Here is a 26656-nt window from a genome sequence, read left to right as displayed (position 1 = left end):
TTAAGTATGGAATATCTGGAAATCTGCTCCTCACTTTGGGACAGAGCTATTGACAGTAGAGCTTAAAGAATGTAATCACCAAAGGCTTTGTATCACCAGAGGCTGATGCAAGTGGAGCTGAGATGGAAGTGACCTTATTAGTGGATTTACTTTTTTAAACTTTAGATGGCCAGTCTCCCATTGTTTGTGAAAGCCAAGGTTGTGACGTTTGGATCAAAAGTTTCTTTGCTTCTTGAAGCAGACAAAAGATTAACTCTGAAGGGGTTACATTGTTTATGGATCTTACATTGGTATAGGTAGATGTAGTTTACACATATATTCCCCTGTATACTCTTGTATACCCATACATAGTTTCAGCCTGTACCTTTTCCTGTTAGGGAAATGAATTTGCACTTGCTGCTTGTCGAAAGCAGCAGAGAGCTGAATCTCGGCTGCTGTTCGTGGGAGACTTCTGCTGCTCAGCTGTGTTGAATAGCAGGAAATCCTGGAGTGCAGCACAACTCCAATATTTGGTTTTTATTCCATATTAGGAAATATTTCCTTATAATTACTGTGGGTGTGTTGGAATGATTTCTGAGATTAATTTCTGTGAGCCAAATTAAAAGACAAGGAGGCCTTGCCCTCTTATTTCGTGCTTTTGGACTGCATGGGAAGGACCAAGTGTGCTCAACCTAGGGCAGGGTGGCCCTTGTCAATCACTGCAGGTGAAACCGGCCTCACCCAAACTATTTTAAAAAGAATTTATTTCAGCCTGGTAATGGTTCCTCAGTGTGAGTCGTGCAGCTTCTCGTGCTGGCGCAAAGCACAGAGCAGCAGCAGGAGGGAAGCAAACAGATGGTTGGATGGAAAATGGGACGGCTCCTTTCAGAGACAGTCCTGGCTTGTGCCAGCTTACAGCACACACACAGCCCTGGCCTGGGCTGGGAGGGGTTCCTGCTGTTTGGCAGAGGGGTTTTTTGCCTGCTCTAATCAGAGCCCCACACTGCTATTTTGGGATGTTTTGAGGGTTAGGAATTCACCTCAAAGCAGAAAAGTACCTTCCTCCATCTTGAAAATAATCTTTTTTGGGTGCATTAAGATCTTCTGGGGTTTAGGGAGCATGTTGGAGTTGGATGCTGACATCCACAAAAGGCTCTCTGGGGCTTGCTGTCCCCTGGGTTTCCCTGGGTGTCATCATCATCACCACACCATCACCACAGTGGCTGCAGGATTTGTGCAGTGTTTGCATCCTGAATCCTTTGTGCCAGAAAACCCTGGCAGTGTTTCCCCAGGGTTTTCTCACAGCCCTGGGGATCAGGCCCAGGGTGTGTCCACTCCTTTTGGTTCACGAGTCATGGAGCACTTTCTGCTTTTAGCTGGGACTATAGCAGGCGCCTCACCCAGATGCCCCATGGGGGAAGAATGACTGAAAATGGCTAAAACATTTGAACATCTTCAGCTTTTAAATAGCAAAGCCTGTTCCAATGGGGCTAATTTTATTCAGTTTATTATTGGTACTTTAAATAGAACAAATATGATTAATTCTGGCACATTAAAGTAACAAAACTTATTCAACCATAATGCACGTTGGGTAAGGAAAGCTAAAGGAGATGATGTAAATAAAGGTAAATGAAATACTGGTGTCAGTGATGCCATGTTGCAGTATTACTTTGTTTTCCCTTCCCAAAGGGAGACTGTTATGAAAATTGAAGGGTGTCAGAAGGATCTGGTCATGGCAATAATGTTAAAGAAAAATCTGCTCATGAAATACCCAGTTTGTTTTGTATGGCAGGGAATGTTTCTTCCTTTAGGTAGCAGATTAAATAAAACAGATGCTCGTGAATGGTGATATTACTGAAAACATGAATTATGAGGAAATAAATATTTATTTTTCTGTCTGAAACATACCCCAGAGCAGTGCTTGGCAAACATGCTGATCTGATAATTAGGAATCTCAGTAGCAGCAGCTAGCATCATCGCGAGGCTGAAATGGGACTATTAGGTCAAAACCTATTGAGCTGAAGGGTTTTTGAAACTGACATGAGTGCACTTGGGACAGCATTCTGTTCTAAGTACAGAAAGCTGTATTTAGAAATAACACAAATATTAATATCACACCCCAGGAGTTGAAAAATACTAGCCCATGATTGACATAGGTGGGACTAGTGGGGTTTTCTTGTCAGCTTGCTGCTTGGGGACTTCAGGGTCCTGTCAAGTTTTGGGGGTTTCTGGAGGTTAATCAAAAGCTTTGGAATTGGATTTAAAGTGGGTTATAGAAAAAGAACACAGAACGGCCCTGTGCTGGGCTGCACCCAGGGCAGCAGGGGAGGGGGATCCTGCCCCTCTGCCCGGCTCTGCTGAGCCCCCCCTGCAGGGCTGCATCCAGCCCTGGGCCCAGCACAGGAAGGACAGGGAGCTGCTGCAGCCAGGCCAGAGCAGGGACACCAAGGACATCAGAGGGATGGAGCAGCTCTGCTGGGAGGAAAGGCTGAGGGAACAATTGGGATTGTTCAGCCTGGGGAAGAGAAGGCTTTGGGGTGACCTCATTGTGGCCTTGCAGTGCCTGAAGGGAACCCACAGGAAAGATGGAGAGAGACTCTTGACAAGGGCCTGGAGTGACAGGACAAAGGGCAGTGGCTTCACAGTGACAGAGAGCAGGTTTAGGTTGGATATGAGGAAGAAATTGTTCCCTGTGAGGGTGCTGAGGCCCTGACACAGGTTGCCCAGAGAAGCTGTGGCTGCACCTGGATCCCTGGCATTGTCCAAAGCCAGGTTGGATGGGGCTTGGAGCGAGCTGGGACAGTGGAAGGTGTCCCTGCCCATGGTAGGGGTTTGGAACTGGATGGGCTTTAAGGTCCCTTTCGGCATGGGCCGTTCTGTGATCTCCCACAGGATCAGTATAAACAGTATAAACTGTTCAGTATGAACAATTGGATGGTGAAAATATGCACAGCACAGCTGCCAAACCTGTGCGAGCAGAAACTGTAGTGCAGAAAGTAATTTTCCCTCTGGGCTGATGGTACTTTCTCCTTCTGTTTCTCTCTGGAACTATCAGCTGTTGTGCGGCATTTTTATCTTTGTTCTCCATTTGCTTATCCCACGAATGGCTGCATGTCTCAGAAACTGCTCAGAGTACGTCCCACCACATCATCCTGCTGAGCTTCAGGCTGGTTTTTTTCATTTGTCTGGCCCTGCCCACTGCCCCTTGGTGTGAATCATGCTGTTATTTGTGTATGGTGGGTTGGCTTTTTTTCAGTTTTATATATATCCTGTCTCTCTTTAGGAGAATTCAAACAGTTTGGAGACTGCAGGGCTGGTGCTTGTGCTTGAAGCTTTGCCATGTCTTTGCTGCTTTCCTAGATAGCACCTCATTTTTAAAATATAATTCTTGTCATTTTTTGAATATAATCCTTGTCAGCCGTGGTTTTAGTGCCCAGCTTGGTGAGTTGCTGGGCTGTGTTGTCTGAAAGGTGCCAAGCAGAGTCTGCTCTCACTTCTTACCCAGAAGAGCCCCAGCTTTGGACACAGTGGTGACAGCTGGAATTTCTGAAGGTACCCACTTGATTGTGCTCTGTGTTTGCTTCATCTCTTCTTTCTCTTTTAGTTCCTAATTCTTGAAAAATGCCATTTCTGTACTTCATTTCAGGAGCAAGTTCAGTGTCATGCTGAAACAATGGGAATTTTGAAAGGCAAAAATATGTTTTCATATCTGCCTTATCCAGAGGCTTTGATTCAAGACGCAAATTCTCTTGGAATGTCAAATGTAAACTTCATAAACTTGGCAGTTTTTACTGTAATAGCAAGCTGCCTTCCTAGGTGCTGGACTTTAGGGGTATGCTTGAGTGGATAAATTAGAATTACTATCAGTCTTTCTGTAAATTGATGTAATTTTGGGGGGAGGATTGCTCTTCTCTGTCCTGCTGAACATGTGTGTAGCTTGACATTGTAAATCCAGGTTGGAGACCCATTCTTCTGTCATGTGGAAGAAAGGTGTTTTTCCCCTCTGGCAGAATTGGATGTGGGGTTTGCTTCCTGACTTAAGTACTCACTGAGTCCTGAGTAAATTTATTCTAGGGCTACTGTGTAACTATGTAACATGTGGCTTCAAAAATAAAAATGTTTCCATTGTGTGACTTAGGTTCAGATTAGTTCGATAGTATAGACCCAGCCTGATTTGACATATCCTGTGGCTTTTCTTACTGGCAGAGCTGTGCAGGAGACTTGCCTGTGCAGGAGGCTTGGATTCTATCTTCTTATCCCTTCCTGATTAGAAAGTGATCCCACAAAGTGTTATGTTTCAGGGCAGAGCAGTTCTCCATTTGGTTTGATTTCTTCCATCTCTCCTTTTCAGAGCTGCTGCAGCAGGTGGGATTGGATGCCTCTGTGATCTTGCACTCATTAACAGGAGATTTAATCCAATAGTTTAATAAAAACATTAATGACAGGCTGTGGGAGCTGCCAAGAGGTGCCCCAGAGAGGATGTGGGGTTTGGAGTTACCAGTGGTACAGCAGAATCTGGGTGTTGAGGTTTAGACAGTGGAAACTGCGGGCAAACAGAGTTTGATTTAGAGCTGTTGTGACAAATGGGAATACGGATTGAAGTTGTAGTCAGTGCTGCTTGGCGTTTCTCTTCTTCCCAGTCAGGAAAGGTCTAGGAAGAAAAGGGTCAAGTGTATGCTAGCAGGAGGGAGAGGACCATTCCAGCTGACTGATATTCTATTCAGTGATGGATCAGGATAGACTTGCTTGGAGACATCTCTTGAAAACTCCAGTTCAGTAGCATTTGGCTGCTCTGCCCTTTCTGTAGCTGTTCCCTGCTCTCCTTTGTCCTAGGGAAACATCCCTCCTCTCCTCCCCTCTGTGCTGTTCTCGCCTCTGGTGGCAAGACTTTGCCCAGCTGCTGCACATCCATAACTCCTTATGCCTGTGCTGCAGGTGCCGAGCTGGCATCAGGAGAGCTCAGGCTGGGATTTCAGCCATCCCTGCGGGAGGCACAGGCTCATTTCCTGGGCCAGGCAGCACATATGGCATCTCTGCTCCTGCAGCTCCAAGCCCTGATCCCACGGGCTCAGCAGCTCCTGTCGATTACATCCGTTTGATGTCTTTCTTCCTCACACTTGGGGATGTTCCAGGCCCTTCAGAAAGATCCTTTAGCCAGAACTCCTCCTGTCAGCCGGAGGAGTTCTGGCTGAATGCGGCCAGCTGGTTGAATATGACCTTCTTCATGGTCCAGGGAACCTAAAGTAATTCCGGTGATGCAGCAGGAGTGGAATGGTTCCATTATGGAAGTGGCACGAATTTGGGTGAACTAGTAGGTTCATCAGTCACTTCCAAGAATTATGGGTGGCACCTTTTCAGAGCATTTCCGTTAATGTGGTGAGGTCAGTACAAGTAGTGTGCTGTCACTAAAAGGTCCTATTTTGGAGCTCCTTCCTTCCCGCCCACATCCCTCTGCATCACTTGTTTTTAAAGGTCATGCATAAGGACTGTACTTGGTGACTCCCAGCTGAATATTTTGTCTGGGATGTGGATTTGTGTTGTGTTTGAGGGCTCGTTAGTGGAAGCAGAAACACAGGACAAAAAAGGCTGAAGAGGTTTTCTCAGCTGTGAGTTCACGTAGGATTTTGTGGGATATCTGGTGCCTTCTGCCAGGTCTGTGCTCTTTTTCATTTACTTTGGGGACTCTGGAGAGCTTAAGGTTTCTCTTGGTTTTACAGATGTTTTCTTTCTGGTGGTTTTGGGTTGGATTTTTTTTCCCCATAGTGGCAGAGCTAACTGAGAACACTCATCTGTATTTCCCTCCTGTGAAGCATATGAGAGTCAGCCCTGCTGTTCATAGTGTGGGGTGCCAGCGCTGGAATTGAGATCTCCTTTCTGCAAGTTTAATAAAACCCAGTGACTTGGATTTGCTGTCTGGCAGTGCCTGCATTTGTGAGTGCAGAGCATGGGGAAAACAAATGAACAGGAAATCAAGTTGCAGTGTTCTTTTATCCTACCAGGAATACAAGACATGCAAAGGAGAAATAGCCAGTGTGAGAGTGTGCCCGCTATACCTTAAGTAAAGGTTAATCCATTTCAAGCCTGGGTTAATGCTGCTCTATCCTGATGTTCCAAAATTATCAAAAGGCAGGTTTTTACTCTGTTAGGCCATTTCTTGAAATACCTTAATCACAGGTGCCGCTATGTGGTCAGCAGTTGCTCTGTTTGATTTCCTCTTAACAACTGTTTTGTATTTACTTTTCCCATCTATTGAGGGAAAAAGTGTAAAATTGTACAATAAACAACGAGACCAGTGCTAAGTTCTCCCAGCTTTTGGAGATGTGTCCAGCATGGGAGATGCCTCTGTGTGAATAATAGAACTGCCTAATTTTTAGTAAACACTACTAGGAATTGACAGATCTCATCTTTCTTTAGTAGAAAACTGAAAGGGATAAAAGATTGATTAAAAACCAGAAATACTGGCATCACTTTGAAGCAGCTGTAGTGCTATTAATACCTCTTTGTGCCTTTATGGAGAGATGTATTTTTATTCTCAGAATTCTGGTGTCTTGTGCACTTCAAAATAAACAGCTAAAATAATATCTACATGATGCTATAAAACGCCTTTATTTGTGACACAGCAGCTGCGTTTCTGGCAACAAATATCCTATTGTCACATCAGATCCCATGGAAAATCCACAGGATGAAATCCCACCCTCTCTGAGTGCAGCAGGCAGAATGAAAACAAAGAGCCTGGAGCAGAGTTCAGCGATCTTCCTGCCCCAGTGTGGACGTGCGAGTTTTCTTCTATATGAAACCCCTAATCAGTTCACCTTAAAAGCTATTAGGATCTGCTTAAATTAAGCCTAATTCTGGATTTGTCTTCTGCACAATCCCCTGGTGAAATGGAAGGATTAAGTAAATAATAAAAAGGAAGCCCAGTGCCTGAAGGGAACCCACAGGAAAGATGGAGAGAGACTCTTGACAAGGGCCTGGAGTGACAGGACAAGGGGCAATGGCTTCACACTGACAGAAAGCAGGTTTAGATTGGATATGAGGAAGGAATTGTTCCCTCTGAGGGGGGTGAGGCCCTGGCACAGATTGCCCAGAGAAGCTGTGGCTGTCCCAACCCTGGCAGTGTCCAAGGCCAGGCTGGATGGAGCTCTGAGCAATCTGGGATAGTGGAAGGTGGCCCTGCCTGTGGCAGAGGGATGGAGAACAAGACATTTGAGGTCCCTTCCAGCACAGGCCATTTGTGTTTCTGTGATTACTTCTGTGTAATTTTCCAAAACTAACCTCAAAACAACCCGACCAAATGGGAGTGGGGCTGAGATGCTGCTTTTCATGCTTTTTCTTCCATGAGGCTCTCCTGAAGTGCCTCAACCCACTTCCAGGTACGGCATGAATCTTAGGACAAACTGTGCTGGTTTTTTGGTTTTTTAATCTCCTCTGGCTTTCCTGGATCAGCTGCAGGGCATTCAGAGCTGCCCCCGAGATGTCTTTTTCCAGCATTAAAAAGTGTTGTTCCAGTACATCCAAGTTCTTTGGGTTCATGATGAAAGCTCTTAAGGAGAGCAGCCTTTCTTCTTTCTGCTTTCTTCTTCCTTCCCAGTTTGGAGGTGCCCATGTGCCCTGGACTTTAAGTACCACCTGGCCATGTGCAACTTTGTGGAGCAGCTTTAAAATTCAAATATATTTGATCCTCTGGACTGGGGTTAGGGGTTTGGTCCATTTGCTGTCTCATTTTATCCTACTTTTTTTTTTTTTTTTTTTTTTTAGCATCTAGAATTTTTTGAGTCTGAAATTGTCATGAAGTTGTGACAAGTCCAGCTTTGGGAGCTGCCTGATCCTTCTCTCTCCTTCCCCTTTTCCTCTTCCCTCCCCCAGGCTGGGCCCAGGTCTGCCAGAGGAACATTTTCCTTATTTGTGGAGAAACACAGCTGGGTGAGCTGCCCAGAGCATGCAGTGCTCTTTGCTATGATTGACTCTTTGTTTTGCCAGCATGTTGTTGTTTTTTAGAGAGTGGGTAGCACATCCTCCTGCTATCTCTATAATAATAATAATTTTTTAAGGCAACTTTTAATAAGGTTTTGTATAGCTAAAGAACAGTGCCTTTCCTATGAATTCTGGAGTGCCTAAGAATTTGGAGATGGAGAGTGGGAAAGAGGAATATATATATTTTTAATTTTCTTTTTGAAGTGAGTAATGATTTGACCTGCTCTGTTTCAGTACATGTTACCATGGCGATGACTGCAGGGACTACAACATCCTTTCCCATGAGTAACCACACCCGGGAGAGAGTCACGGTGGCCAAACTCACGCTGGAGAACTTCTACAGCAACCTAATTATACAGCACGAGGAGAGGGAAACCAGGTACTGCCTCTGCTTCCTCTCACCCCTCTGCAGCTTTTCTTGCAGTTTGTTCAAGGGCACTTCAATCCCCAGGGATGGGACAGCTCTGGGAAATTTTTCTGTATGTGGTGGCAGGGAATGAATTCCTAGAGGGCGCAGGCTGTCTTTGTGGGGACCTGTGAACAACACAGTCACTGGGTGATCAAGGAGCTCCACTTCTGTTTTCATGCAGTTTACCTCCTCATCAGTTATTCTGTGCTCTGTGCGGGGGATTATTTTGCAGTTCATGTGAGGTTTCTTCTTCTGTGTGAGGTTGGTGACCTCTGATTCCCTTGCATCCGCAGGGAATGAACTCTGCAGAGCTGCTGAGGGGTGGGAGCTTGGTTTGGGGTAAGGCAGTGGCTTGTAGTGTCTGTTCTTGCTCTGCACCAAGGAGCTTATGCCAAGATTCCTAAACCCTGTAGGAGGGAGTATATAGGAGATACGGAATAGGACTGAGAGGTGTTCGATGGGGTGATGGGGTAAGGAAAGAAGGAAAAGAGCTGGCATGGAAATAAGGGGCAGCAAAGAAATAAGGGGTTGATGATGGAGGGTTTGAGGGGCTCTCAGGTGGCCAGGGAGACTTTTGGGGATAATGTAATCCCCATTAGTAAATTCTTCTGGAGTGGTGCTGCCTGCTATTCCTTGCATGGGAGTATGGGATGGTCATCACCACTCAGCTTCTTCCAGCAGTGCCCAGTCCTGTCTCTGAGTTGGTCAAGTGCCACTTCACTTAGGTGTCAAAGCACCAGGTGTTTGATCATAATGAATGTTGTGTTGGATTGTCATTAGTGTGTGAAATTATCGTTCCCCTGGTAATACGTTTTTAATTGAAGAGTTTTCAGTCAAGCAGCAGGGTTTCTCTCTTCATCATATTTAGTCATTATTCCATGTAATGGAGTTGCTTTTAGTTAGGAGAATAGACTATCTAGCAAGGGCCTGTAATTTAGAAGATCCTGCTGTATTTCCCAACGTGCAGAAAGGCACCAGCAGCCTCATTCCAAGTCTTCAAATCCTTGCCTGCTGCAGGGGGTAACCAGCCTTCAGAAAGCTGCACCCAGGCAGCTGTAAAGGAGCATCATGTGGGTGGACAGAAAGGGGTCCTGCAGCCACATTGCCTTGTGCTGACCCCCTGCCACCTGTGGGGTATTCCCAGGCTTTGCTCCCCACTCAGAGCCTCCCAGTCTGGCATGGCATGGTGGAAGAGTTAGAGCCTTGGCCTGGGCAGGACACTGGGAGGGGGAGAGGATGGTGCATTCAGAGGGTAGAGTTTACTTGGCATGGGAGGAAGGTGGGGGTGGAATCAGGTGTGTGACCAGGGGAAGGTGGTTACACAGAGGGGATGGAATCTGGAGCTGACTGGTGTGTGGGAGATGGAGCTGAGATAGAAACGGTGAAAAAACCCATTTTTGTTAGGTTTGTAATCCTAATTGATAAGAACAGCCTCAATTCAACAAGATATAATCACTCTAATGACATACTTTGTCATATATGTTTAATCCTTGATTCTGTGATGCAAGATAAGCATATGCTTAAATTTGCTTCTACATTTTCCTCAGCTTTGTTCACAAATGAGTAACTGGGTGGAGTGGGGCTGTCTGCCTTCAAATTTCCATTTGAGGAAAATTCTCCAGTATTTGGAGTATGTGAAGCAAAGGTGTTGACTTGCTGTTGTGTTATGTTTGGTTTTAATAAATAATAAAGGGTGCAATCCCATTTCTCTCCTTGGCAGGCAGAAGAAGCTGGAAGTGGCTATGGAAGAGGAAGGCCTTGCAGATGAGGAGGTAAATACTGCTTAAGTAACTTTACAAGCTGCTTTGCTTTTGTCCCACTGCTTCAAATGGGCATTTGAAGAGCTCACAGAAACATCAGACAGCATGACAGATTTTATTTTGTACATGAATGTTGCCCCTGTTTATAATCTGTTTATTAGGGAAGCTGGGAATATGCTTGACTGATAGTTGCAGTAGCTATCCAAGGCTTTTCATTCTGCCCTGTAGTTCTTAAGAGATATGGCCACAGCAAGTATCTAGCAAGCTTTTCAAGGATTAAAATTGCTTGCTTTTGTATTTGGCATTAAAAAAAAGTGGCCTGTGGGTAGAAAGCAAAATGCTGAACGATTTTTTTCTTGATTTAAACAATAAACCATCACACCTTTGTTCCTTTTGGATACAGCTGAGAAGGGATCTCAGTCTGATTGCCACCTCAGAACTTCGGTCAAAAGTTGCTTTTCTGAGATCCATTACACCATGGCTGCCTTCGGGACAGGCTGGGAAATAAATAGGAAGAGTGTCTCAGTCCTTTTGGAGTTTTTGTGGCTGCTGTAACTCCTGAGAAGTGGGAAAATGAGTGTGGGTGTGTAATGCCATCTTGTGGCTTTAAAGGATGCTGTAATCCCAGCACGGAGTCTGGCAGGTACCTGTTCCAGGGACCTCCTCGCAGTCTCTGAGATCTCAGCATCTTTGGGAGCAGCACTTATCTTCTCTAAGTGAATCCCAGTGACATTTTTGTCAGACAAAATAGATGATGGAATTTTGACAGATTTTTCTTGCAGAATTGAGTGCTTGCCTGCCATAAACCAAATGGATTTTGTTGTAGATCTGTAACCAGGCCTCTGCTGCTTGGTAAGCTTCTTGCTGCCTCTCATCACTGTTTTTGGTGCAGTTCAAGCTTTTATTGATCCTTCACACTGCCCAAAATGAAGAGTCTTTGCCTCAGGCAGTGACTTTGGCCTTGGGACTGATACACTTTGTTTGGACTAGTATGATAGTTTTTCTTCTTTCCTTTTTTTTTAAATAATTGAGTAATAAAAATAAAATACCACCACTCACCAAAAACAGGTGAAACTGTGCCTGAGGCTTCTATAGAAAAGACCATACTTGAGGATCATACTTTGAGAAATTCAGAAAGAAATGTAGACAGAGAAGTGTCTCTCCTGTTGGGATTCCAGAGAGCTTCCCAGGAAGGGAGGGTGCATATCTTGATTCTCTACTGCCAAATGACTGACAGATTCCTGTGTCTGTGTCCTCAGAAAAAGCTGCGCAGGTCACAGCACGCTCGCAAGGAAACGGAGTTCCTACGGCTCAAGAGGACCAGGCTTGGTTTGGATGACTTTGAGTCTTTGAAAGTCATAGGAAGAGGAGCCTTTGGGGAGGTTTGTGGCATTCTTGATTGAACAGGAGATTAAAAGGGAATTGACCACTGTAATGAAGCATTCTAATTACAATTTAATGAATGGTTTTACTGCAGAACGGCAGCTATTTGTGCAATTCTCCAGGTGTGATAAGTCTAGTGATTAATCACATGCATTGATTTCCCAAGCCTTCTGGAAAGACACTTTGTTTCCCATGGCTTCCCATGCTGATATTGCCCACGTGGCCCTCTAAAATTATGGATTTGCAGGGGCACAGGTCCTCTTGATAAGCCTCCCTTCTGCCCTGTGTCACATCATTTATTCCTCCTCCTGGATTTTTACCTACACAGTCCAAGCTACCTGGAACTCACTGTGCCTGCTGCCTTTTCCTAAAACAAAGACTGTTCCTCACTAGTGTTACTGTTGTACATGGTGCAGAATAATTCCTTTTTCAATATTTAACATACCTAAATGTATTTTTAAATATTTAACAAGAGAACTTTTCCATGGCTGGCAACTGGGAGCTTTCCAGTGGATTTCTGAGGAAGAGAAGTCTTGACTGGGTTCTCTCTCTTGGTAAAGGTCCGCCTGGTTCAGAAGAAGGATACAGGTCACATTTATGCAATGAAGATACTGAGAAAAGCTGATATGCTGGAGAAAGAGCAGGTTTGTGATCTATAAGTCCCCTAAATTTCAAGTTTACCCTGTCTATAAAACGTTTTCCTCCTTTGAAAGCCCCTGCAATGGTCTGTCAGTTCAAAGGGTCTGTGGTGTTGCTACCACAGCACTAAAGCAGCAGAAGTTAGGAAATAAGTTCACGTAACTGCATTTAAAAAATACTTTATTTACAACCAATTTGGAATAGTGAAAAAGATTTTATTTTTTTCCCCATATCAACACGGATCTTATAGTACTGAATCTGTAAAATTGCATTTAAAGGAAAATACTTCCGGAAAAATAATTCTGTGCCAGAGTAAAAACTGAGGTATTTGATGTTTTCCTTTAAAGAAAACAAGCAGAAATCACATTGTTCATCAGCTTTGTCTTCCCTGGGTTTGCTTTATAATTGCATCTAATCTTGTTGGGGGTTTTTTTTGCTTTATTTTGTTTGTTTGTTTTGGTTTTTGCTTTTACTTTTTAGCTAACAATTCACTGTGAGGACTCAGCAAGTACTTTAGCACCACAGAGCAAAGAAATCCAGGGTGGGTGTCACAAGACACAAGGACTTTTTCCATACTAGTCCAAACCTTACCAATCATTTGCACAGCATTTCCTTGCAGTAGTGGTACTTTTTTTTTTTTTTTTTTCTGGCACAGATTATTTTGTCTCCTGCAGCCCATGCCCTGAATTTAGGGAACCAGAGGAGCAGCAGGATGTGCAGAGCAGCCAGGTTTTGTGTGGTGCTGCCCCCATTTCAGAACCTGATATGGGAAGGAGTCTGAGCTCACACTCTACATTCAGTTTGGGACAGTGATCTTCCCTGGAGACTGTTTATCTGCTGGAATTTTATTGGCTTGTTCTATAGAGAGCAACAAAGGGGGCACATAAAATAAATAATCCAGTATTTTTTTTTTTGCCAAGTCTGGTAGTACTGGGAGAAATCCTGGCTATTTTTAAGCAGAGTTTTCCTATCGCATTTTAGAGCTGCATTGAGGAGTGGAGGGTGGAAAGAAATACTTTCCCCAGTTCTACTGGTTCAATAATAAACTAAAGCGAACTGCGGAACAAATGCAGAAGGCTGTTTGCTGCTTTTCTTACTAGAATAAATATTTTTCCATGCATATGTCTTCAATTTTTCCTCCAGGATGAGGGTGCATTGAAGTGGAAACACATACCTCTCCTCCTATCTCCATTATTCTTTATTTCCAGCAAATTATGGGTAGCAGCTTTCCATATATTTTCCAAAGATGTAGCTGGAATTGGAATATCCTGAGCAAGGTCAGATATTCCTGAACTTACTTGCACTTTTCCCACTAGCTTTGTTAGTTCTTTCTAACAAATGGAACCAGCTTAAAAAGCTGTGCTGTGTTTCTAGAGAAACCCTAGGATCTAGGATCTTGTAAAAAATAATGGAAAATATGGGTATGGAAAGAGCTAGAAAAATAACCCTTTGCTAAAGGTCACGAACATATGCTGTAGGGCTAGGAGTGTAATGTGATGTTTCTTGTTGAAGTATTTCAATATCATAATAATAATAATAATAACAACTTTTTCAAAATTTTAGGTGGCGCATATCAGAGCAGAAAGAGATATTTTGGTTGAAGCGGATGGAGCCTGGGTAGTGAAAATGTTTTACAGCTTCCAGGATAAAAGGAACCTTTACCTGATCATGGAATTTTTACCTGGAGGTAAGTTGGGTGCTGTGTCCCAGGTGATACAGGTACTTTTTCCTTAGCTTTTGTTGTCAGCTTTATAAAATATTAGAAATAAAAGTGCTGTATAACTTGTGAAGATAAAAATGTTAACATTCTTTTAAATGAAGTTCCACTCATGTGACCATTCCCGATTTTTAGGGAAAGGAAAGAAGGTTAAAGGAGTATTAAATAGACTTGAATTAAACAATTATTCTAATAGATATTTCTGCTTTTTGTGACTGAAGCTGTTAACAGTAAAAACAAAACAGCAGAAAAGCCCTTGTTCAAACAGTCTGTGCAATAAATTTTGCATAAATTTTTAAATAAATGTGTGTAAAAATCAACTCTTTTTTCCCAGGCTGTTCAATTAAAATTCCTGTTTAGGAATTTCAGCCATAAAAGTAAGTTGGATTTGTAGGTACTTGCAGTAATAGTTGTATAATTAGTAACTATATGGGCAGTTACAAGGTTAAGTTTAGATTCTACTGGGGTTTCTTACAGTTTTGTGATTGAAAATGTTCTGATCCCTAAGCTATATTTTCTTCTCTTTGATGAGGTGACATGATGACCTTACTAATGAAGAAGGACACTTTATCAGAGGAGGAGACCCAGTTTTACATTTCTGAGACGGTGTTGGCCATTGATGCCATTCACCAGCTGGGATTTATCCACAGGGACATCAAGCCAGACAATCTCCTGCTGGATGCCAAGGCATGTACTGGGCTCAACTGGTGTTTCCAAGGTCCCAGGCTGCACATCCTTCTGCTGAGCAGTGGGAGCCACTGTACCACCCCAGAGATTTGAACTGACTGGAGGGAAGGCAGGGAATGGCCACTGTCTTTTCCTTGGAGAACACCAGTCTGTTTAAACAAAGCTAAATCTTACTCAGATGCCTTTTAACCATTTTAAGGCAAGGCTTTTAAGGGAGAAAACCCAAGCAGGGTGACCAGATGCTGATACTCATACACAATAAAAGGTGGTACCCTTCCTTTCATGCATCTTGAAGCAGCTATGGACAATTCAGACAGTGCTAAATGTTCAATTCCTGCAGTTACATTTATTTCATCACCCTGATGAAATAAATTTACCACTCACCTGTGGAAATTCCCTCAGTTAGACTGACCATTCTGACCATGAAATGCACCCAGTAAGCATCACCAAATCATGGAATTATCTAGATTGGAGAAGATTTTTAAGATCATGGAGGCCAGGCATTATCACAGTATGCACAGGTCTGTCAGGTTTGATGGGTTCTATCTGCACTGATGTCTGGAAACCTGATTAAAGCCAAGGTTACCATCAAAACAGAGGAATTTTGTCCTGGAGGCTTTCTCAGTCACAGTGCTATGCAGTTAAAAACAAAACCAGGCAAAGGAGCTGCCCTCAACTACTGGAAAATTGTAGATACAGCCATTCTGAGGGGGCCACAGCCTTTTGTAAAGAAAACAGACCCTTCCAGTACACCAAGGTTCAGTCTTTGCTTGCCTGCTTGTTCTGTGCCAGTCCATCAAGGCCTGAGATGGCATGTGCAGTGATTAAAACTTTTTTTTTTTTTTTTTCCAAGCACTATCTAAATAATAGTTTAATGTTATCTGTTTTTTTTTTTTTAGGGTCATGTAAAGCTGTCTGATTTTGGGCTCTGCACAGGTTTAAAGAAAGCCCACAGGACAGAGTTCTACAGGAACCTCACACACAACCCACCAAGTGACTTCTGTGAGTATGAGCTGTCCTAGTTTAACATGTAAATGGTTTTGAGTTCCAGCTGTACATTATACCTGTGTTTCTGCTGGGATAAGCAAGACGGGGCAGGCTGATTGCATTTAATTGGAAAACTGGAAATGCTTGTTCCCTAGGTCATGGGAGCATTTCACAGGCAAGAAATGATGATTTCTGCAGTGGTCATGTACTTTTTCATGTTTGTACACAGATATGAATACACATAACATAATGTATCTATATTTTAATGTATTTTTCATAATGTCAGTTAAGTTACAGAACTGCTCTTTCAGGAGGGACATGGGTTCTATGTGCCAGAGGACTAAAGTCAGTGACAGTCTCATGAAACTTTTCAGAAGCTGATCAAAAAATTCTAGCAAGTTTTAATTTAGAATTGCTCATATGTGTCCTACTTAGATGAGTTTCAACTGTGCATTGGACACCAGTTATTCTCATGTTCCTGTTTTCAGTTATAATCAAGTGTTTGTTCTAGACTAAAGGATTCTAAATAAACAAAATAGTTATTTAAAATTGGAACCCTATAAATGTTTTTTCTCTAAATTCTCACAAATACATTTGTTATTTAATAACTACTTTGTAAATTAGCATTTCAGAATATGAACTCCAAGAGGAAAGCAGAAACATGGAAGAAGAACAGGCGACAGCTGGTGAGTTAATTAAATAATGTATAATTCTTGTTTTGCTTTTAAACTATTTACAGAAAGTGTTAAATTAAAACTCAGTGCTAATGCTCCTGGTTTTTAAAACCTGCAAGGCCTTCATATGTGCCTCTCTACAAGTTCCCAAAATCACAAATAACTCAAAAGAAGGGGGTCCAGGTTGGAATAACAAGCCCCTGCTCTTCCCTATGCCTTTGTTTGCCTTGTGAGCATCTGGCCCAAGCCCTCAAGTGTCCTCATTCCCTTGGCCAAGGTGTGTCTGGAGCTCTCTGAGCACAGACCTGGTGTGGACAATCTGGACTCCTAGCTCTGTTTCCTGCAGCTCAGTTACAAGCAGATGTGTAGCTGCAGGATTCCTTTTTAGAGAACTCTGGACAGTTCCCATTCTGCTGAATGGGAATGTGGTGGAAAGGCTGTGAGAGGGTGTTGGTGCTGGAGTGCTCCAACTTGGTTTTGTGATGAGGAATGGTTACATAATAGGGGGACTTTTGGCATGAACTGAACCAAAGCAAAGTGTCTGACAGCCAGGATTTCAGACTTTCATCCTTGCCCATGATTTTCACCAAAAAAACCTCAGCTGTGAAATTTTGCAATCTTTTACTTTTCCACACCCTTTTAAAAAAGTGATCTGCTGCAGTATTCCCCAAAAGCTTTACAGTGGTCTCTTCTTTCCTCATGAGACAAAAATGATATTTCATTGCAGCCACCATGCTGCCTCATGGGGCTGTATTTCACAGCCTTATTCCAGCCTGGAATTAGATCTGTGAAAAGATTTTATCTCAAGTCCAGTAAAAGCTGATCTGGCAGAACTGTGTGATGAAGAACAATCCCACAGAGATAACAAAAGGCCAAAATGACAACTTGCATCAACACTGTTGGAAAAGGAGCCACATTTTTGGTTTTCCATTGGCTCAATCCTGAGTTTCTCAGGTCAGCAGAGTGCTTCTTTATGGTCAAACAAATGAAAGTAAAATATTGTTGTGGCAAAACTGCTTTTAGGGGATGTTTTGATCTGTAAGGGATTTTTGTTTTGGTTGGATTTTAGTTTTTTTTCTCTCCCTCCTGCTCCATGGAAGATTTTTCGTCAGTAAATAGGAAGTCCCAATACACAGCTTGTGTATCATCAGTGCCATGTTTGGGAAGCTACCACTGATTATGCCTTTGAAAATACACAAAGACCACAACAATAGAACTTCTTGGGTATTTTTGTATTGCAACTACCCGAAACTTCAGCTAAGATGACCTTCTGATACTGCAGTTTCAAAATTCTATGAATTCATCACATTAAAGAGTGTGATTTCCATTTATTTTTGAGATTCTTTGTGCTTATTAATATAAAAGAATAATATTCTTGGGGTTTTAGTTCCTGTGAATTCTCAAATTAAGCATTCTTGCTCATCCAAACAATAAGATCCAGTATGTAAATCCCCAGGAGAAGATATTGCAAAGTGTAAAATCTCAGTATTCCTCTTCTAAAGAGATGATTCCTTTTTTCCAGGCATATTCTACTGTGGGAACCCCAGACTACATTGCTCCAGAAGTGTTTATGCAGACTGGGTACAACAAGCTGTGTGACTGGTGGTCCTTGGGAGTGATTATGTATGAAATGCTAATAGGTATGTTTAAAACCCCAACTTAAGAGTTGTTCAAAGGTAACAGGATCCATTTGTTCAGACGAGAAAACCTCTGGCTAATACTTGTTAAATTTGGGAGCCCCAGTGACAAAAGCAGAGGCTCATGTCACTGTTCTCCAGGAAAAAGTTTTTTTGACTTTTTGTTTGTGCAGGGTATCCACCTTTCTGCTCAGAAACACCACAAGAGACTTACAGGAAAGTTATGAACTGGAAAGAAACGTTGGTATTTCCTCCAGAGGTGCCCATTTCAGAAAAAGCAAAGGATTTAATTCTAAGGTTGGTAAGAAAAACCCAATTCTGGCCTCTTGCCCAGGCAGAGTCATCTTCCATCAGGGTAAATTCCTGTTCTGTGTGAAGGAACCTTTATGTTGGAGGGAAGGCTGGTTTCTTCTGTCACCATCCTTGATGGATTTTTTTAAGTCTTTTTCCCTTTGCCATTTGTTTCACATGAAGGAATAAGCTGGAATGATCTTGATTTGTACTATGGCATAAGAGCAGACCAAAACTAAAGGGATCAACACAGAATTTTTTTCTTCTCAGAGGTGGCAAGAAAATAACCATTCACCAGCATTTAATACACTGACCAGAAATCTTAGGATGTTTTGGATTTACTCACTTCTTTCAAAAGCAATTTTTATTAGTTTGCATTGAGGTTTTTGTGAGGGTTTTGATGACAAGGACAGGTATAAATGCTCTCTTGTCCTGGGAGAGTTTGGGGGGCACATTGGTTTGGGGTTTGATATTTGTTCCTTTTTTTATCTTTCCAAAGCTAATGTTATAGCCTTGTAGAATTCTGTTATGGCAAAAGGGGAATGTACTTCACAAAACTAGAATTTATTATTACTTCCAGCTGTGCTCCTACAAGACCTACAAAAACATAACAAATACAAGAAACAGTTATCCTGCATCCAGCTAGTGATATTAACAGCTCAAATAATTGAATTGTTGCTAACCCTCATTAATAAGTTCGTGTAAAACAATTATATTGCCTTTTCAGTATCTAGTTCTTTACTGTTCTGCTCAACCTTCCTTGTCAGCATCCCAGGTTCTTTGCTGAACAGAACACAGCATTAATGCTGAGGATTTCTTCCTCCTCACATCCTTCCTGGCTGTATTTTTTTAGAGATTTCAGTATATTTGTTAGCATGGCTTGTTCATGCATCTACTTACACAACTGCTTGAATTTATCAGTTTGCCCTCACAAGGAGAAGGGTTAAAATTGGGGTGAAACATCTTAGTTATAGGTAATCTATTAAAATTAGGTCAAAACAGGTTGGAACAGCAGCCACCTGGGCATTTTGCGTTCTTTGTCCATTACAGCTTGGACAAGTTGGGCAATGTGTGTTTTAGCTTAATGGGAGATGCAGAGAAAGCTAAAGGGTTATGGATAGAGGTAAATCCAAACTAAAATAAGCTCAAGTTCAGACAAAGTCTGACAAATCCTGTGTCTGAGTGTTGTTAAAAGGTTTGAGGACTGTTGTTAGTCCTTGGCACCACCCAGCCTGCTGGGCTGCAATACAAATACAGGCAGGTTTTCTGTCTCAGACACCAAACTACAAGCAAAAGAACTTTATAATTGGAGACAGTTTATAGCCTAACCTGCTGTGCTACACATGCAGGAGATGGCTGGGATTTAATGAATTCCTAGGCAAATGCTGGTTTTCCCATCTCCTGGATGAAATACTTGAAAGGCTTTTCCAGTCTAGAGGAGAAGGGTCAGCCTCTGCTGCTCCCTGGAACAAATCCTGAGGTCACTGAGTTGTTGTCAGAGAGTTTCCACCTCCCTGTTTTCCTTCTTCAGGATTTTAGGCTTTTCCTGTCTGGCCTTCTAGAGCAGTTAACAGCCCCCATCTCACCAATCCTGTCTCTGTCTCCAGTTTCACCTTTTCCTTCCTGCTATTTCATGTCTGCTTCTCATAAACTGACAATTTCTTGTGAGGTCTGAGATTATGCAGGTTATGTCTGTATGAGAAACAGGCCCTGGGTCTTTGCATCACCTGCACCTCTGAGGAGAGGGAAGGGGTAGAATAGGGACATGGCACTTAGGGAATGGGGTAGCTCACTGGCATTCCAAAATATGACATCAGAGAGAAGTCCTGATATACTAAGTATATCTATTTTTCATAGTTTGACTTTGAATCAGGGATGTTTAAATAGTTGAGAACATGCCAGAGGAGTTCTCGGGAAAGCCTCCATCCCAAACTGATCTTACAGGACCAGAACATGCAGCAACTTTTCACCTGCAAGATGGGGATGCAGCAGTTTAGAAAAGGTGTTATTGGCATCATAGCTTTTTGTTTCGGGATTTAATGATGTTCTGCTTCTACTATTTCTCTTCTCTCCTAGAGGCAATGGGCTAATTTGATATTACTCCAAGTTGTGGAACAATTTGACAGAACTTATTGAAATTCTTGATACTGGATACTGTTGCTTCTGTTCCTGTTCAAATTTATTGTAACGTTCCCTTTGTTTTTTCCCCTTTTCCAGGTTTTGTATCGACTCAGAAAATAGAATTGGTAGCAATGGAGTAGAGGAAATAAAAAGTCATCCATTTTTTGAAGGAGTAGACTGGGGACATATTAGGTATGTATATACACATGTTTTACAGGGAGAATAAAAGCCATGAAAGCAAGAATTTCATGTAGTGCGATATCAAGGACAATTATTTCCAGTTCATCTTTCATTTTGAAAGGCAGCTACTGGCTATAGATGTGGGACATTGAAGGTTTCCAGGCTTTGCTGACATTCATAGAAATTATTAGAATTTAATTGTCTTGAGATACCTCAGATTGCTCCAGACTGCCCAGAATGGAAAAAAAAAAAAGTTGTAGGGTGGCTGTGGATTTAATTGTAAGTGGAGCAATTAGAGCTGTGGTGAGTTTACAGGTGTAAATCACTGCCTTTCCCACAGTTCTGTGTCCCAGTGTGAAGGTTTTGGTGGAACAGATTCCTTGGGCACTTTCAAAAACCACCTTAAAATTCTTTCAAGGGCTCCCTGACTGTAGAGGTGCTAAAGCAGAGCCAGCCTGGTTTGGGAGAGAGCTGCTGGGTGTCACAAAGAGGAGCTACAGTGCAAAGCTTTTGGATGTGGTCCAGGCTGATGAGCAAGGAATTGTAAAGTTTTGGGTGCAAGTGCAATCGTGCTGGGCTGTGTTTGTGAAACAGGCAGACCACAGTGGTGACTGGTGACAAGATCATGGTCATAGCCATGTGGCAGGTAAGTGTGGGATGCTCTCTCACTTAATGGGAAAATGATGTTTGCCCCAAGCCTGCCAGGAAGACACCAATGGGGATGGGGAACCAAACAATCTCCCCACGGTGTCAGCAAACAGGAGAGTCAGATTCATCTGTGATGCACTCAGTGGAACCCTTGTGCTCTGCATTAAGGGAAGTTGTAGGTAAAAAGCTAAGTTAAAACTGGAACTTAATGTCTCATTTTCCAATATTCACTCTTCTGACATTTATCTTTATTTGCAGGGAAAGACCAGCTGCAATCCCTATAGAAATCAAAAGTATTGATGATACTTCCAACTTTGATGAATTTCCTGAATCGGACATTTTACAGCCAGGTGAGACTGCCATTACAAATTCCCAATCTCCATCTGTGACATGCCAGAATACTGCCCAGATGCCTTTGTTGTTGTTTATATTAATCTTTATGATGCCCCAATCAAGTTAGCATCTAGATCAAGTCTCTATATTTTCTTTGAAATTTGAGTGTGAACTTGTGAACTCTCATAGCTGCAAAGCCCAGTGTGAGTCAAAGCCATTGGTAAAAATGGTTTGCACAGGTAGTGAACACAGAAAGCAGTGGAGTTTTCTGCCAGGCAGTCTGTCTAACCAGATTCTGGTGAAATGTCATGCACTGATTTGCTTTTCATCTTCAGTGACTTTTGAAGTTTGTGCCAAACATAATGGTTGAGATATTTGTGGGTAAGAATTTTTAGACAGTTGATTACTTAACACAGTAATTCATGAACCTGAGTGGCTCATGTAAATCACTTAATCAGTAAATCACTTCAAGGTTTTTTTTAGGTTGGTTTTGTGACATACAAATAGTCCCACTGTTTTCAGTTACTTGAAGATTGGCAGATGTTTAACAGCGATTAACTGCTGTCTGCTAAGTGTAGTTGTGTTACCAACAATAACAATTATCCAAAAGCTGTTGGTTATTTTTTTTTTCTGAAATGGCTTTTATTTAATGGTGAGGAAGTTTGTCCTTTTGATGCAAAGCAGCCCATCTCCAGTGCCTGAGCTGGTTAAGTCCATACTTGGATAATGCCAAGAACATTCATATTATGTTGGCATTTCAGATGAAATATTATGTTGGCATTGAAAATGGTATTGTACATGTAGATACACAAAAATCAGAACATCAGAAATGTCATGGGGTTTGTAGTTTTGTGTCCTGTAGGTTTGTTCGAGGCTTCTGTCAAGGTATGGAAACCTAATAGAGTGCGTAAACATAATGGAAAAAAAAAAAAGGAAAACAAAAACTCCTCTCTTTGGAGTTCTAGCCTGAAATTATAAGTCAGACCATTGACAAAAGGCAACTGACCTGATTAGAAAAAGGATTTCTTCCAGGAGTTTCTGCTGACTAAGGAAATAAGAGTTCAGGGCTGTTTAGCTTTGTGAAAAGTCCTCTCAGAAGCAGGCTGGGTTTAACTGCTTTAATGTGTGTTTGCTTTTGTTTCTGAATTGTAGTGCCAAACACGACAGAACCTGACTACAAATCCAAAGACTGGGTTTTCCTCAATTACACCTACAAGAGGTTTGAAGGGCTCACCCAGCGTGGCTCCATCCCTTCCTACATGAAAGCTGGGAAGTTGTGAAACAGAACACAACCCCCAAAGGAAATTACAAACACAAACCTCAGGTAGCTGCATCACCAGGCCCGCTTGGCGTTAGTTATCAACACATCGACTCTGGTGCGCATCAATTTCACATGGAAATTCTACAGGATTAGGATTTCTAAGACTACTACAGGAATTAGTTGGCAGTGCCAGCTGGCTTTTTTTTTTTTGCCTTTTTTTTTTTTTTTAATATTTGAATATTTTTGTTAACTCTATAATACAAAGGTACTGGAATAAAAGGAACGTGCATCCCTTTTTCTGCACTGCCTACGTGTGGATAACGGTTAATTATGCCTCTCTGTACTGTGGCTTTGTTTGTACTGAAAACCATCTAATCCACCCAGGAGGGAAACATATCATTTGATGCAGCATTGTTGTTGTACTGCTCACCTGGTGGGGTTTAGATATGCAGTATAAAGAAAACTGTCCACATTTGCAAACCTCCCTGAGCAGTTGCTCAAGGGTGTTCCATATGTAGTCTGCAGATCCCCCATGAGTATAGCACATGGAATTATTTTAAATAGCAGTGTCCTCTGGGCCTACTTGTGTTCTGTGTGCCGTCTCTTGCCCCCAGTGCAGGACTTTATCAGCCCTTTATCATCATCCCTTTTGTCCTTTTTCCCACAGTGTTGTGGCAGTGAAGCAGTCCCTGTGATCTGTTTAGTGGTATTTCTGCATTAAATGATTGTTGGCAGTATTGCTGTTAGAGGTGGTGATGCCTGCCGGCAATTTCAGGAGAAAAAAAGGAATCTGAATAAAAAGTATCAATATTTTTAGCAGAAGGGAAATGTTCTGATACAAAGTTTTAAGGAGATTGCAGAGTTTCCAAGAGTGCATTCCTGCCTCTGCTCTAAAGCAGATCATCTTTGAGCTGCTCATAATTCAAACACTTTCTTCTCTCTCTGCAAAATATATTCCAGAGAAGTGATCAGAGAAGGTGCTTTTCCTTTTTTTTTTTCTCCCTGAGCAGCTGCAGGCAGAAGTGATGATCCTGCTCTGACCTCTTCAAAATTGCAGCCTCTGCTCATGTAGAGAAAATGGAGTGTCCCACTAGACTCAGACTCTTGAGTGGGCTCCTTTTCTTCCAGGATCTCCACCTGGCATGGCCATGGGATTAGAAGGGATCAGCTGAGCCCTGCAGCCCAATTTCCAGGGACCATCTAAATGTTCTTGTGGCCAGTCTGCAGGATGGTGACAACCTGACAGCTGAGCCAGGTCTTCCCATAGGCAGAGGAAACAGAAGCAGAAATACCTCCATGTGCAGGCTCTGGTTTCGTTCATCAGCTCAGCAGCAGCAGTTCAGGACTGATTTTTACTCCCTAAGCAGTTTGCAATTATCTGGTCACTGGTGTCTTTCTCTGCCTGTACTCACAGCTTATCTGAAGGGCTTTGACTCTGTCAAAGTACAGCAGAGATCTCTGCTGTCATTTTCTGGTCAAAAGAGATGTTCAGCAATGAACAATTCCCCAGTGGCTGAGCAAGCAGAGTCACTGTTGCTGTTTCCCTCCTCTGAACACCAATGAAAGGCACCCTAAAACCTTTGCAGCCTCCTCTGAGTGGAGCACAGGATGTTTTGGCATACAGCAGGAAAGATTCCATTGGACAGACTTTTGTAGCAATATGGAACCTACTGTTATAAAGCCATTAGAGAAATATTTATTGCTGTTAGGCACTATGGTATCAGCTGTTCTGAATTAGTTGTATGCTCTGAAAAACCTACTGGGATCTTCACCTGTTGCATATGAGCCCATTTGCCAGCAAGATTTCTAAGCATCAGTGCCTGTGATGGACAGGTAGTCTTCTGTGATCCAGCCAGGATCCCTGATCCAGCCTTTCCTCCATGGTTTTGTCTCCCTTGAAGCATCTAATACCTGTTATTTATACCAAACAGTTTCAGTCCTCAGCTTCTCAAAGAGGAGGAGCCACTGCCTCAGGCCCATCCAGTGTTATATCAGAGCAAAGCTAAGCTGAACTTCTGCCTGAATGCTGGACTGAGGTGGGGGCAGCTCCTTGATCTTCCAGATTTGCTTTCCAGACCTTTCACTAATTAATGTCCCGGTACTGCTGCTGGGGCAAGGTCCTTAAAAATTCTCCAGTTGTTCTTAGCCTTGTCAGTGTGCTGAGGCTCAACCTGTGGCCATCCAAAGGCTGTACAAAAACAGTAACTCACTTAAATCCACCTTTCAGGCATTGTTCTGCTTGTGCCCCAACAGCTCCTGAGGCTTCTCAGGAAAGGAAATGCCTTTCCTAAGGTCTTGACTCCAAAATAGGGAAGGTCAGACAGAAAAAAAATCCTGAGGTGCAAACGTGGTCCCAAAGGACACTGCTATTCAAAACTATTTTCATTGGTTTTAATTTCCAGTCTCATCCATGGGGCACTGTGTGCACTGGAATTGGAATTCCTGCAAACACCACCTTTCAGAAGAGCACAGTAACCCCATTAACGTGACCTACAAAGAAGTCTTTGCTCAAACTTGTTGAGACAAGCTCAGTTTCATGGAAACTGCAAATGCTCAGTGATACTGGTGATTTATTTTTTCCTGTGGGGCTTAGGGGAGGGCAGAGAAACACACACTTAATTTAAAGCTATCTATTAAACAACTATGTCTGTACATACTCACTGGTTTACAAACTCGGGAAAAAGCTCAACCCTTCTACTTGCAACACTAAAAATAATACTAATTTAAAACTGCAGATGATTAATCATATCAGTGCTCACATAGGAGTTATATCCATAAGGAAACAGCCTGCAGCCTATCTAGCATAAACTCCTGTATTGTGGTAGTTGACTTTTAAATTTTTTTTGTAAACCTAGCATTATTTTAATCAATAAGTCAAGTTAAACAATATTAACTACTGCTTTTAGGATGATAGGGGTTTTATTTAAAGGTGAAGCTGTGACACTGTAATGGGTTAAAGAGAACAGCAGGTTAATCTACACTGGCTTTCAAAAACAAAAAATGGAAGTGTAACATATCTTTAATTTTGTTATTTCTGTCCGATTCCTTTGGATGGTTGTGTGTTTTCCTTTGGCAATGTTTGTCACTGTGCCATTTAGTTTTCTTATTCTTGGAGTACCAAAGATCCTGAAATGGCTTGATGATTGCAACCATGTAAAAATTTATTTTCTGGAAGTATGTTTTGTTAAACTTTTGTTAAAACGTGAAATTGTGTATGCAAATTGTTATCACAGGTTTGCTGGGACATTTACCTATTCCAGCAGGGAAAACTTGAGTGCATCGATGGGAGTGGAGAGCCTGAATCCAAATTCTGGATCAGAATTCCCTGAAAGTGGGGAGGAGGCTTGGATTGGGAACTGCAGCTGAGCTTTTGCACTTTGCTCCATCTCCAGTCAGCATGAGTGAGTGGCCTTAGGTACAGGACATCAGCAGAGGTTGTCTCATGTGCAAAATGAGTTAAAAACAAAATTGCCAGCATTCAGAAATCAAATCTTGTTGATACTGAATTTGCACTGTTCAATTTGCCTTGCTGGAGAGTTAAAGTGTTATTTTTATAGGTCAATTGTTCCTCACCTGAGCCGTTGGAGACAGTCTGGGATAAGGGCACCTGCTGGGGGGAATTCAGCCAGGGAATGGGCACCAGGAACAGCACCCAGCTCTGCTGTCAGCTCCTTCCCCTGGTGACATTCCTTGCCCAGCAAGCAGGGAATGCTGCAGTCTAGCCCAGGTGATGCTTAGGAAGTGCTCTCACTTTCTCCATAACACGAGCAATTACAGGCGTTGTAACACACCGTACCTTGTCCTTTTACTGTTGGATCTCACAGCAGCTCGTTCTTGGAGTCAAAATGGTAACTGCTATATTTTTCCTAGACTGTTTCATTAGTTGTGGTTGGGAAAGTTACATAGAAGCATTATAAAAATTTATATGAGGCTTTTTACAGCATTTGAAAATAAATGTAGCATTCTTTTTGTAAAA

At 42.4% G+C, this 26656-nt stretch overlaps 1 protein-coding gene across 8 annotated transcripts in view; it reads left to right on the top strand.

Moving 5' to 3' along the window:
• STK38L (serine/threonine kinase 38 like) overlaps positions 1 to 26656 on the top strand; it is a 45562-nt gene extending 18906 nt beyond the window's left edge. For 4 of the 8 annotated variants that reach the window (XM_033514447.1, XM_015629043.1, XM_033514448.1 and 1 more), the window contains 13 exons: positions 8188 to 8332; positions 10083 to 10134; positions 11382 to 11504; positions 12066 to 12149; positions 13708 to 13831; positions 14394 to 14548; positions 15448 to 15550; positions 16160 to 16221; positions 17732 to 17849; positions 18020 to 18143; positions 20355 to 20450; positions 21345 to 21436; positions 22572 to 26656. In XM_033514447.1, coding sequence (XP_033370338.1) covers positions 8199 to 8332; positions 10083 to 10134; positions 11382 to 11504; positions 12066 to 12149; positions 13708 to 13831; positions 14394 to 14548; positions 15448 to 15550; positions 16160 to 16221; positions 17732 to 17849; positions 18020 to 18143; positions 20355 to 20450; positions 21345 to 21436; positions 22572 to 22699 — 1395 coding nt within the window. In that variant the 5' untranslated portion in view covers positions 8188 to 8198 and the 3' untranslated portion in view covers positions 22700 to 26656. Of the gene's footprint in view, positions 1 to 3222; positions 3532 to 5319; positions 5632 to 7787; positions 7903 to 8187; positions 8333 to 10082; positions 10135 to 11381; positions 11505 to 12065; positions 12150 to 13707; positions 13832 to 14393; positions 14549 to 15447; positions 15551 to 16159; positions 16222 to 17731; positions 17850 to 18019; positions 18144 to 20354; positions 20451 to 20856; positions 21085 to 21344; positions 21437 to 22571 lie in introns of those variants that run through there. The other 4 variants (XM_015629045.3, XM_015629047.3, XM_015629046.3 and 1 more) reach the window with 4 other exon arrangements.

This window comes from Parus major, chromosome 1A (assembly GCF_001522545.3).
Source record: "Parus major isolate Abel chromosome 1A, Parus_major1.1, whole genome shotgun sequence".
NCBI classification, from domain to species: Eukaryota; Metazoa; Chordata; class Aves; order Passeriformes; family Paridae; genus Parus; species Parus major.
This window is presented reverse-complemented; position numbering and strand designations above follow the sequence as displayed.